This window comes from Gekko japonicus, unplaced genomic scaffold (assembly GCF_001447785.1).
Source record: "Gekko japonicus isolate JY-2015 unplaced genomic scaffold, Gekko_japonicus_V1.1 scaffold4827, whole genome shotgun sequence".
Taxonomy (NCBI): Eukaryota; Metazoa; Chordata; class Lepidosauria; order Squamata; family Gekkonidae; genus Gekko; species Gekko japonicus.
In genome coordinates this window covers 27,132-40,043 of record NW_015170416.1, presented here as the reverse complement: position 1 = coordinate 40,043, position 12,912 = coordinate 27,132, and the positions used below count along the sequence as shown (strand labels likewise).

The following is a 12,912-nucleotide window of genomic DNA, read 5'->3' as shown; positions in this document are numbered from 1 at the left end:
CTCATTAGCATAATAGGCCACACCCAACAGCAGAAACTCATTAGCATATTAGGCCACACCCCTGGTAGTTCAACTCATTAGCATATTAGGCCGCACCCCCATGTTACCAGAAGTGTGGTCATCCAGCCACACCCACCTTTCCCTTCTTATTCTGTTTACCTTGTTTGTTGTCAAAACTCAGGGCCTTTTTTTGTAGCAGGAACTCCTTTGGATGTTAGGCCACACATCCCTAATGTAGTCAGTCCGAATGAGTTTCTGCTGTTGGGTGTGGCCTATTATGCTAATGAGTTCCTGCTGGGCGTGGCCAACTTGGGAGCCAGCCGGAACTCCGTTCCTGTGCGTTCCTGCCCAAAAATAGCCCACAGTTATCCTTACAGGAAATACAAAAAAAGCAGAAAACCACCCAGACACTGTAATGTGATGGCTGAAACATTTAGTAAACCTTTGCATGTTAAAACATTATATAACATTGTTACTGATTAATTCTTTATAAGGTCTGGCTTGCTCCCAACCTATTACTGAGCTATATCAAGAGGAGAATAGGATTACTCCTGAGGAAGAACTGGGACGAAATGAGCTTAAATCCAGGTGCTCATTGAGAGACAGACGGACTTTTCCTGGCTTAGAGAGATGAATGGACTTTTTCTTGCAACATTATAAAGAATTAATAACGATGTTATATAATGTCATAACATGCAAAGATTTACTAAATGTTTCAGCCATCACATCACAGTGTCGGGGGGAGGGGTTGGTTGGGTTTTTTTTGGTATTTTCATAATGCAAGCTGGGCATAGCGTGCTGATATCTTCTACTTTATATAAATGCTGTCGAATCCCTAGAATTAATTCACTGCCTGTTGGATTGAATTTTTTTTAATTATAACATACATGATCTATTGCTTGCTTCACGGTGTTCTTATACTTTTTTTGTATTTAAATAGGGGCAAATCATTTTCAAAACTGTCTTGCGAATGGGTTCGGTGTCACCACAGATGTTAGGCCCGGGGTCCCCAACCTCTTTGGGCCTGTAGGCATCTCTGGAATCTGACACAAAATGGCTGCTGCTGGAGGCGGGGCCAGCCACAAAATGGCCGCTGCAGCTTTCCTTCAGGCACACAGTCCCTGTGCTGTCGTGGCAGCCGCTGCCAAGGCAACGTTTAAGAAATCTGCACAGCCAATCAGATCTCCGTTGACCAATCAGATCTCTGTTGGCCAATCAGAAGCCTTGCTGGGCAAAAACCCACTTTCTAAAAATACTTGGCGGGTGCCAAGGAATGTGTTGGTGGGCACCACAGGGACGCCCCATTGGGGATCCCTGTGCTAGACAATCTCAAGCTGGCTTCTGCCACAGCTTTAGAGAGCTGATGTGTTGAGAGCTTGACTCCCAGAGAGAAAGTTACAATGAGGAGACTGCAGTCAAGGCTGCCCCTTCCAACTCTATGATTCTACGATTCTAGAGTTTGTAGAGCACAGGTTCCAACTTGAATTTTGATCTCCACAACGGAAGGGAGATGGGGTTTTGGAAAAGAGGATGGAGACGTGTTAATATGCCTGGGATACATGTCGTCGCATAACTTCCAGTTGCTGGTTTGTTATAGAGATCTGTCATATGGAGAACTTCGGGACTACTACTGTTACATTGTAACCTTGATTTATAGCTCATGATTGTTGCATTTTGAGAGTTGGGGAACTCCATGTGTTACACTGTAACTCTGCCTTGGCACTTTTGACTCTGAATTAAATGCTTTTGGAGTTGTTCTGAGAAAACTTCGGTAACTTGATATACATGGAGAACACACACTCTTGTGCTATTTCAAAATAGTCTACCTAAAGGCATCGATACAAGACTTGTAAACTGTGTTCGCAGCGTTCATTCGCGTTGCACTACCGGGAGGCTGGCAGCCGTAGACGTATAAATCCAATCTCTTCTCTCTTTGTCTCTTCTAAATGTGATATCTTTCTCAGACTGGGTGACAGGAGGTGGAGGGAGAATTTTAGGCAGAATTTGGGTACTGGCCCTAGGTCACACTTTCCCCCTTTCCATCTAGATGGTTTCAGAGGGGAGGCATGCTGGTGTCCAGTGGAACGGCTAGATTTCAGTCCAGGGGCACCTTAAAAGGTAGAGGTTCCCTTGCTCGAAAACCAGTCGAGTCCGACTCTAGGGTTGCGGTGCTCACCTCCGTTTCCAAGCCGAAGAGCCAGCGCTGTCCGAAGACGTTTTCCGTGGTCATGTGTCCGGCATGACTAAACACCGAGGCGCACGGAATGCTGTTCCCTTCCCAACAAAGCGGTCCCTATTTATCTACTTGCAGTTTCTTGCTTTCGAACTGCTAGGTTGGAGACGGGAGCTCACTCCGTCATGCGGCACACCCGGGTCTCGAACTGCCGAACTACCAACCTTCCACAGCCTGCAGTTCAGCGTCTTAACCACTTGAGCCACCGCAGCTCAGGGGCATCTTAGAGACCTACAACATTTTCAGGGCGTGAGCCTTCGAGAACTGGAGCTCTGACAACTGCATGGTCCTGGGGTCGCTGCAACTCACTTGTGACTTGATGAGACATAATTATGAAAGGTGCAAGATTCCTCTCCTCTTCCACCTCTGGTCACCTTACGTCTTTGTGGCCCTCCAAAGCCACATGTCATCTACCAGCTTCTAGGGCAGGGGGTCCCCAACAAGGTGCCCACGGGCGCCACAGCTCCTGCCGTCATGCTTGCAGAGGCCCACCGATTGTTTTTAGAAAGTGGGTGGGGCCTACTGGGGCTTTTGTCCAGCAAGGCTTCTCATTGGCCACTGGAATTTGCTTGGTTGTGCAGATTTTTCAAAACTTTGCATTGGAAGCTGCCGCCACCACCGCACAAAGATCTTCATCATGTGGCTGAAGGTGAGCCGGAGCAGCAATTGTGCAGCTGGCTCTGCCTCCTGAGGCCCAGCTTGGTGTAGTGGTTAGAAGAGAAGAGAAGAAGAGATTGGATTTATACCCCGCCCTTCACTTGGAGTCTCAGAGCGGCTTACAAACTCCTTTCCTTCCCCCTCCCCACAACAGACACCCTAAGAGGTGGGTGGGGCTGAGAGAGCTCTGACACAAACTGCTCTTTCAGCAACAGCTGTGCCAGAGCTTGTGACTGACCCAAGGTCACATCAGCAGGTGCAAGTGGAGGAGTGGGGAATCAAACCCGGTTCTCCCAGATTAGAGTCCGCACACAACCACTACACCAAACTGGTTAAGAGCGCAGCCTCTAATCTGGGGAAACCACTCCTCCACATGCAGCTGCTGGTGTGACCTTGGGTCAGTCACAGTTCTCTCGGAGCTGTTCTCTCAGGAGCAGTCCTCGAAAGAGCTCTCTCAGCCCCGCCGACCTCACAGGTTGTCTGTTGTGAGGAGGGGAAGGGAAAGGAGTGTTTAAGCCGCTCTTAGACTCCTTTGGGTAGTGAAGGGCCGGGTATAAATTCAATCTCCTCTTCTTCTGTGGCAGCCATTTTGTGGCTGTGCCAGGATTCCAAGTGTGTCTTCGGGCTCAAAAAGGTTGGGGACGCCTCTGTTAGAGCAGCCTGTTGGTTTTCTTGGGGGGAGGGTTAACTCCTTGGGGTTGTTAAGTACTGAGTGGGCTTGGCAAACATGGAGGAGGGGTCCATGTTTGGGATGGGGAGGTGGGTCCCAGGCGGTGTTCCCTCTAAGCTGAGTGACTGTGAGCCGGCTCACATTTTTTTAGCCTCCGGCTCACACGTGTTTTGTCCTAGTTCAGGAAGGAGGGCTCCAGAGCAAACTAATCTATGCGGCAGCCAAACCACTCGCTCACAACTTTAATGCCAGGAGCTCACAAAGTAGAACGTTTGCTCACAAGACTCCACAGCTTAGAGGGAGCATTTGGTGGCATTGGTTGGGTAGATTTTCTGTTTCCCTGCCTGCGAGTAGCCATCCCTCCTTCAGCAGAGGAGAGTTTAAAACAGCACCTTTGCCTGCTTGTTGTTTCAGGATCATCCAGTTCCAGAGACCGGTCAAATTCAAAGAAGTCCTGCAGAAAGTAATGGACGCTTTCGGACAGATGATGGATTTGCACTACGCCAACAATGAGGTACTTCGTCACAGGGGAGCGGCTTTATACTGAATCAGACCCTTGGTCCATCAAAGTCAGACAGACACACAACCTTTATTGGCATATTAGAGATAAAAGCAGGGCTATTTTTGGGCAGGAACGCACAGGAACGGAGTTCCGGCTGGCTCCCAAGTTGGCCACGCCCACCAGGAACTCATTAGCATAGTAGGCCACACCCAACAGCAGGAACTAATTAGGATTGGCTACATTAGGGGTGTGTGGCCTAACATGCAAAGGAGTCCCTGCTACAAAAAAGGCCCTGGGTTTTGACAACAAACAAGGTAAAGAGAATAAGAATCAAAAGGTGGGTGTGGCTGGATGACCACACTTCTGGTAACATGGGGGTGTGGCCTAATGTGCTAATGAGCTGTGCTGTCAGGGGTGTGGCCCAATATGCTAATGAGTTCCTGCTGTTGGGTGTGGCCTATTATGCTAATGAGTAGTAACTGGACTTTGACACTCTCAGGGTCCATCAAAGTCATCCTTGTCCCCTAGAGTCGGACTCGACTGGCTTTCGAGCAAGGGAACCTTTACCTTTACCTTACATAATAAAAACATCCAACATTATTAAAAACAGTGTTGCTCAATCAAGTACTAGTATCGTGAATCCAAGATGAAGCAACTCAGTTCAGATGGTACGTCCCATGATATTAGATAAAAGTACATTAAAATTTAGGAATACATCAATAATGTGGCTGTCATACAAACAAAGATTTAAAAAAAAAGCTGATCAGTTTATCGTTTCCCGGATTTGAATTGCAGATTGAAGGAAACAGGCAATATTAAAAGTTATAGAAGAATTCTGCCCCTGTGGCCTATTATGCTAATGAGTAGTAACTGGACTTTGACACTCTCAGGGTCCATCAAAGTCATCCTTGTCCGCTCAGACTGGCAGTGACTTGCCAGGATTGGGTCTTTCTCATCACCTAGTATCCGATCTTTGCAGCCGGAGATGCCGGGGGACTGAACCGGGGACATGCTTCATGCCAAGCAGAGGCTTTGCCACTGAGCCACAGTTCCCCTCACCCTTTATTATTTACTCGCTCACTTAAAACGTCCCTCTCTCTATAAGCCAGTGTGGTGTAGTGGCCAGCGTGTTAGGAGAGAACTCCCCACTCTGCTATGAAGCTCAGGTGTCTCTCCAACCTCTTCTTCTTCTTCTCTTTACTGCCCGAAGGAGTCTCAGAGCGGCTTACAATCTCCTTTCCCTTCCCCTCCCCACAACAGACACCCTGCATGGTAGGTGGGGCTGAGAGAGCTCTTTCAAGAACCGCTCCTGAGAGAACAGCTTTGAGAGAACTGGTGACTGACCCAAGGTCACGCCAGCCGCTGCATGTGGAGGAGTGGGGAATCAAACCTGGGTTCTCCCAGGTTAGAGTCCACACTCCTAACCACTACACCAAATTGGCTCTCAGTTGGTTTAACCTTTCCACCTCCAGTTTCTTTTGCTGTTTTGAACCTGGCTTCCTGCTTTCTCATTAGCGCTTTAAAGGGGGGAAATGTGCAGTTTTAAAGGATGCAGCTTTTCTCCTTTACAATACTACTAATAAAGCAGGAAATGTGCTTTTGAGTAGTAAAATCAAATGGGGGTTGAAGGGTTAACACTCCAGTCCCGTCCGCGCACAGTCCTGAGGCAAATTGAAGCTGCATAGGCCGAAAGAGACGCCTCACTAGGTGACTTCAGGCTAGTCATTCTTTCTCTCATCCTAATCTAATTTAAAAGTGTTGTTTCAAGGACAACATGTTTAGGGAGAACTGTGTACACTGCTCTTACTTCCTTAGAGGAAGGGGAGGGTAATACATAACTTTTGAGGGAGTTTGGGAATCCCTGCTGTAGGGATTTTGCTTTTGTTCACTGGTTTGGGGCTTTTGTGGGGAGGGAGCTCACACCACAACAGAACAAAAAATGCATTTCTTTGGAAATAGCTCGAGATGGATAGCTGTGTCAGTCTGCCTGTAGAACTCAAAAAGAGCAAGAGTCCAGTAGTACCTTAAAGACAGATAAAATTTCTGGCAGGGGATGAGCCGAGAGCCAGTTTGGTATAGTGGTTAGGAGCGCAGACTCTAATCTAGGAGAACTGGGTTTGATTCCCTGCTCCTCCACATGCAGCTGCTGGTGTGACTTTGGGTCAGTCACAAGTTCTTTCAGAGCTGTTTTCTCAGGGGCAGTTCTCTCAGAGCTCTCTCAGCCCCCACCTACCTCACAGGGTGTCTGTTGTGGGGAGGGGAAGGGAAAGGAGATTGTAAGCTGCTCTGAGACTCCTTCGGGTAGTGAAGGGCGCCTGTAGGAGTCAAAAAGAGCAAGAGTCCAGTAGCACCTTAAAGACAGATACAATTTCTGGCGGGGGATGAGCCGAGAGCCAGTTTGGTGTAATGGTTAGGAGCGCAGACTCTAATCTAGGAGAACTGGGTTTGATTCCCTGCTCCTCCACATGCAGCTGCTGGTGTGACTTTGGGTCAGTCACAAGTTCTTTCAGAGCTGTTTTCTCAGGGGCAGTTCTCTCAGAGCTCTCTCAGCCCCACCTCCCTCACAGGGTGTCTGTTGTGGGGAGGGGAAGGGAAAGGAGATGGTAAGCTGCTCTGAGACTCCTTCGGGTAGTGAAGGGCGGGGTATAAATCCAATCTCTTCCTCCTCTCTTCTTCTTCTTCATCGTGGGTCAATGCTCACTTCTTCAGATCTGAAGAAGTGAGCAGTGACTCACGAAAGCTCCTCCCCTGGCACACATTGTGTTTGTCTTCAGGATTCTCCTGGACTCTTGCTGTTTTCCAGTTCTTTGGAAGATGGCCGCGAAGCTACCAAGACCCTCTCCGCCTCTCTGAAATATTACGTCTGTCTTCACTCCCTTTGGCTCGGAGCTTCAGCACCTTTGGCTCAGTTCAGGGGCTCGCAAAGTGATGAATCAGCAGTCGGCAGAACAAAACAAAAAAATGTCCTCCGTCCCCTCGTAGCAGCGAGTGCCCCCCGGGCGCGTTGGCTTCACTCTTCGATTTACCAGCAGCAGGAAAACTTCGCCCTGCTTCCTGAGCCGGGGACCTGCCAACTCTTGTCTCTGGTTTACGTGTGTCTATATTTAGGCTGGTGTCTGGGAGAGAATGTCCGCGTACACAGCAGCCCGATTGGCAGACGGCACCCCAACCGGCTTGCCAGACTCGGGCAGTCGGCAAAAGCCAAATTAAGCAGTGGGCCAAGGGGAACTGCGACCTGGGCAATGGAGCGCACAGAGCATTACAGAGCTGGAGGAGAGTGCTGAACTCGCAAACCTGCAGGGCCTTTTTATCCCAAGCAGGAAAGATTTTTGGACGGCTTGCATGGATTCGGGGATGGTTGGGTGGGTTGAGTGGTGGTAGAGGCAGCCTTGGGATTGCCCCCCGAGAGATCAGACCCAAATTCCAGGACAGAGTGAGGCTAATGGAAACATCCCAGTGCAAAGTTGCATAGTACAAAGTTGCATCCCAGTACAAAGTTGCATGTGCTTTTTCTGGGTGTGGGTGGGAGAGAAACATGCATGGAATTATCAGGGAAGGTGAATCGGACTTGCTGGTACATATTTATGGGAATTACGGAGTCCCCAAAGGGACAAAAAGAAGAAGAGGAAGATATTGGATTTATACCCTGCCCTCAGGGCCGGCCCCAGGTATTTTTGCACACTAGGCGAGGCTCCCTTCTGGCGCCCCCCCCCCCCCCCGCGCGCCCCCCCTACCCTGTGAAGTAGGTGGGACTGAGATAGCTCTTTCGAGGACTGCTCATGTGAGAGAACAGCTCTGAGAGAACTTGTGACTGACCCAAGGTCGCACCAGCAGCTGCATGTGAAGGAGTGGGGCATCAAACCCGCTTCTCCCGGATTAGAGTCCGCGCTCCCAACCACTACACCAAACTGGCCGTTGGGTTTAATGTTTCAAGGTAATGGAAGTAGTTTAAGAGGGTCGCTGTGTCGGTTTGGAGGAGAACAGCTAGATTCGAATCCGGTAGACCAACAAGATTTTCCGGATATATTCTTTCGTGAGTCAAAACTCCCTTCATCAGATACTGGTGAAGGGAGTTTTAACTCTTGAAAGCTTATACCCCCCCAGATCTTTTGGGCCTCTAAGGCGCTACTGAACTCGATTCTAACCATAACGGAAGGAAGACGCCTGTGAGTGTCTTTATATTGATACAGCCTCCAGGTGGTCACTCGAGATCTCCTAGAATTACAACTGATCTCCAAGCGACAGAGATAAGTGCCCCTGGAGAAAATGGCTGCTTTGGAAGGTACACTATATGGCACTGGACCTCGCTGAGGTCTCTACTAGTTCTCCTGTATTGTTCATTGGAAAGAGTCAGCTTAGTTGAATCAGTTCTCATGGCAGATCTGTCTGCCCTTTGACAAGTTGCCATCTTGACATGCAGCTTTTTTTAAAAAAAGTAAAGTCTTCAGGATCTCAGGTGACCGGTTCTCCTGTGTTCTTCATTGGAAGGAGGCAAACGCAGACCAGTGGCTCCTACAGAGTTGCAACGGGCAACCTCTTTGTAGCTTAGTTGAATCAGTTCTCATGGCAGATCTGTGTGCCCTTTGACAAGTTGCCCTCTTGACATGCAGCTTTTTTAAAAAAAAGTAAAGTCTTCAGGATCTCGGGTGACCGGTTCTCCTGTGTTCTTCATTGGAAGGAGGCAAACGCAGACCAGTGGCTCCTACAGAGTTGCAACGGGCAACCCCTTTGTAGCTTAGTTGAATCAGTTCTCATGGCAGATTCGTGTGCCCTTTGACAGTTGCCATATTGAGATGCAGATTTTTTTTTTTAAAAAAAGTAAAAAGTCTTCAGGATCTTTTTTTTCGGGGGGGGGGGGGGTACCGGTTCTCCTGTGTTCTTCATTGGAAGGAGGCCAATTCAGCCCAATGGCTCCTGCAGAGTTGCAACGGGCAGCCTTTTTGTAGGTTAGCTGAATCCGTTCTCATGGCAGATTCGAGTGCCCGTTGACAACTGCCATATTGAGATGCAGATTTTTTAAAACAAGTGAACAGTCTTCAGGATCTTTGGGGGGATGACGGGTTCTCCTGTGTTCTTCGTTAGAAGGAGGCAGACTCAGATCAGTGGCTCCTACAGAGTTGCGATGGGCAGCCTCTTTGTGGGTTAGCTGAATCCGTTCTCCAGGCAGATTCGTGTGCCCTTTGACAATTGCCATCTTCTTTAAAAGCAAGCAGTCTTCAAGATCTTCTGGATTCTGCGTTTGAAATGCTGCGTCCTCATATGCCCCACCCCCCACTTGTCACACAGGTCTTCCCCCTGGCCGAATTAGCGATACTCGGTGCCTTTTCTTTCTTTCTAGGCCGCTGTTTTGATCATTTTATTCAGTTCCTCGTGGCAGCGGGAGACTGGAAGGAAAGACGAAAGCCCCTAGATGTTTGGTTTCTGTTTTCCTCCAGCTCTCTCCGGTTGCCTTACGCTGTCCAAGGTTTGATGCCCACCGTTCCCAGGCCCCCTGCAGGCCTTGCCATTTCCTCCCTTTGCTCTTGTTTGTAGCTCAGCTGCAGCGTCAGTGTTTGTTCAACCTTTTTTCCAGCTCCTGGTCCCTCTGAAATCGCAGGAAGACTTGGACCGGGCTGTGGAACACTTGGACCTCAGCCCATCTCTCAAGAGCCTGCGAGTGTTTGTGAAAACTCCAAGGAAAACAAACGTGAGTGGCTCACTTCTCGTCTCTATTCGCTTGTGTACAATGCAAAATGTGGTGTTATTGTCTCCCGGGGTGGAAACGCTGTGCTGCTTTTATCTGTGTATCAGAGGGGTCAGGTTGTTGCGGGGCCTCTAGGGATTGGCCATTTGGTGTTTTGTTTTCAACAAAATCCACTCAACTTCACTTTGGACTCCTTTCTACGCCAGTTTGGTGTAGTGGTTAAGTGCGTGGACTCAACTTCACTTTGGACTCCACTCAACTTCACTTTGGACTCCTTTCTACGCCAGTTTGGTGTAGGGGTTAAGTGCGTGGACTCTAATCTGGGAGAACCGAGTTTGATTCCCCACTCCTCCGCTTGCACCTGCTGATGTGACCTTGGGTCAGTCACAAGCTCTGGCACAGCTGTCCTTGAAAAAGAGCAGTTTGTGTCAAGAGCTCTCTCAGCCCCACCCGCCTCACAGGGTATCTGTTGTGGGGAGGGGAAGGGAAAGGAGTTTGTAAGCCGCTCTGAGACTCCAAGTGAAGGGCGGGGTATAAATCCAATCTCTTCTTCTTCTTCTTTCTTTCGTACCGCGGTTTGAACGGCCATTGCATCCCGCTAACGTACTGGTTAGCCACTAGAAGCCTTCGCACACAATCTGGCCCATGGAGGAAAGGAATAGAGTTTGGAATAGAGACGATGAAGGGAGGACAGGATAGAGGTTTATCAAATTATGCATGAGGTGCAGGGAGCTGACAAAGAGAGTCCCCCGATGAGATGGTTAGACAGTGTCATAGATGCAACAAACATGAAATTGAGCAAACTTCAGAGGACGGCGGAGGACAGGAGGGCCTGGCGTGATTTGGTCCATGGGGTCGCGAAGAGTCGGACTCGACTGTGCGACTGAACAACAACAACAAATGTACTGGTTAGCAACTAGAAGCCTTCGCACACAATCTGGCCCATGGATGAAATAGAGACGATGAAGGGAGGACAGGATAGAGGTTTATCAAATTATGCATGAGGTGCAGGGAGCTGACAAAGAGTCCCCCCCCCCACCGAAATACTAGAACTCGAGGGCATCTGATGAAGCTGATGGGCAGTAGGTTCAGGATGGACAAAGGGAAATACTGCTTTACACAGTGAGTGATTAAAAGGTGGGATTCGCTGCCAGAGGATGTAGTGATGGCCACAGGAATAAACAGCTTTTAAAGGGGATGACATAGATTCATGGAAGATAGTCTGTCAGTGGCGACTGAAAGGAACTCCCACATTCAGAGGCCCTCTGCATCCCAGTGCCAGGAGGGAACATCAGGGGAAGGCCTCGGCCTCTCTGCCCTGTTGTTGGCCCTCCAGAGGAACTGGTTGGCCCCTGTGTGAGGCAGGATGCTGGACTAGATGGAACTCCACTGGTCTGATCCAGCAGGGCTCTCCTGATGTTCTTCTCAGAGGAAGGCCTCAGCCTCTCTGCCCTGTTGTTGGTCCTCCAGAGGATCAGGTTGGCCACCGTGTGAGACGGGATGCTGGACTGGATGGACCACTGGCCTGATCCAGCAGGGCTCTTCTGATGTTCTTCTCAGGGGAAGGCCTTGGCCTCTGTGCCCTGTTGTTGGTCCTCCAGAGAAACTGGCTGGCCACTGTGTGAGACGGGATGCTAGACTAGATGGACCTCTGGCCTGATCCAGCAGGGCTCTTCTTGTGTTCTTATGAGGACTTTGTGATAAGGACACAAGAATTCCATTGCTGACTTTGGCCCGGGTCCACTTTCTCCAGTCAGCAGTCTTCAGCCGGGACAGCCGCATACTGTGGAAGGCCAAAAGGGCAGGATGCAAAATGTTAGCGCCCCACACCCTTGTTTGCTCCCACATAAGATACTCCGAGATACACTGCCTGTGAACGTGGAGGCTCCATTTAGCCATTGTGGCCAATGACCACTGATACCCCTTACCCTTTCTGAAAGGATCTAATCCCTTGTGGGGATGAATCCCATACATTCCTTATGCAGGAAACTTCCTTTTTGCCTGTCCTGAGCTCACCCCACGTAAACGTCATTGAGTGGCCCCCAATCTCTACTATAGTATGGGGAGGGGGGGGGCTGAACTTTCCTGCAACTTCAGTCGCCTTTTGGTCTCTTCTTCTTCTTTCCTTTACTTTAAGGGACCAGCCAGGGCAAACTAGTGTTTCTGGTAAGAAAGGCAAGACATGTCCGTTACCCAAAGCATCCTTGAGTTTCCTAGGAAGGGGGGCAGAACGGAGTTTGGGTAGAGGAGGGAGCTCAGCCATACTATAAAGCAACCGAGTCCACCAGTTTGGAGCCAGTTTGGTGTAGTGGTTAAGTGTCTGGACTCTAATCTGCGAGGACCGGGTTTGATTCCCCACTCCTCCACATTGCAGCCAGCTGGGCGACCTTGGGTCAGTCACAAGTTCTCTCAGAGCTGTTCTCTCAAGGGCAGTCCTCGAGAGAGCTCTCTCAGCCCCACCGACCTCCCAGGGTGTCTGTTGTGGGGAGGGGGAGGGAAAGGAGATTGTAAGCCGCTCTGAGACTCCCTTGGGTAGTGAAGGGCGGGGTATACATCCAATCTCTTCAGTTTGGTGTAGTGGTTAGGAGTGAGGACTCTAATCTGGGAGGACCGGGTTTGATTCCCCACTTCTCCACATACAACCAGCTGGGTGACCTTGGGTCAGTCACAAGTTCCCTCAGAGCTGTTCTCTCAAGGGCAGTCCTCGGGAGAGCTCTCTCAGCCCCACCGACCTCACAGGGTGTCCGTTGTGGGGAGGGGAAGGGCAAGGAGATTGTAAGCCACTCTGAGACTCCTTCGGCTAGTGAAGGGCGGGGTATCAATCCAGTGTCTATCTCTGTCTGTCTGTCTGTCTGTCTGTCTGTCTCTCTCCCCGCCCTCTTAATCTGCCATTTCCTCCAGGGGAACTGGTCTCTGTAGGCTGGCGATCAGTTGTTATTCTGGGAGACTGCCAGGCTTCTCCTGGAGGTTGGCAACCCTAGTCTTGGGTCTGGGGCTGCCAGGTCTCCTGTTGGCAGCCCTCTGTTCCCACTGCAGCTCAGAAAAATAAAATAAAAATCGATGGTGTCACTCCTAGGTCACTTCTGGGGGGAACCCGGAAGTGATGCGGAGTCCCTCTAGGAATCGCTGGAAACTCTGTAGCAACCCTACGTAGGGCCACCATTTTA

General features: G+C 49.8%; 1 protein-coding gene across 1 annotated transcript in view; it reads left to right on the top strand.

Annotated features, from left to right (window-relative positions):
* Nucleotides 1–12,912, top strand: part of LOC107116392 (mitogen-activated protein kinase kinase kinase 3-like) — a gene marked incomplete at both ends in the record, with an annotated part of 52,977 nt that overhangs the window by 15,937 nt on the left and 24,128 nt on the right. Inside the window, 2 exons of the mRNA XM_015418293.1 lie at nt 3,975–4,074; nt 9,635–9,748. Of these exons, the coding sequence (XP_015273779.1) occupies nt 3,975–4,074; nt 9,635–9,748 (214 nt within the window). The remainder of the gene's footprint in view (nt 1–3,974; nt 4,075–9,634; nt 9,749–12,912) is intronic.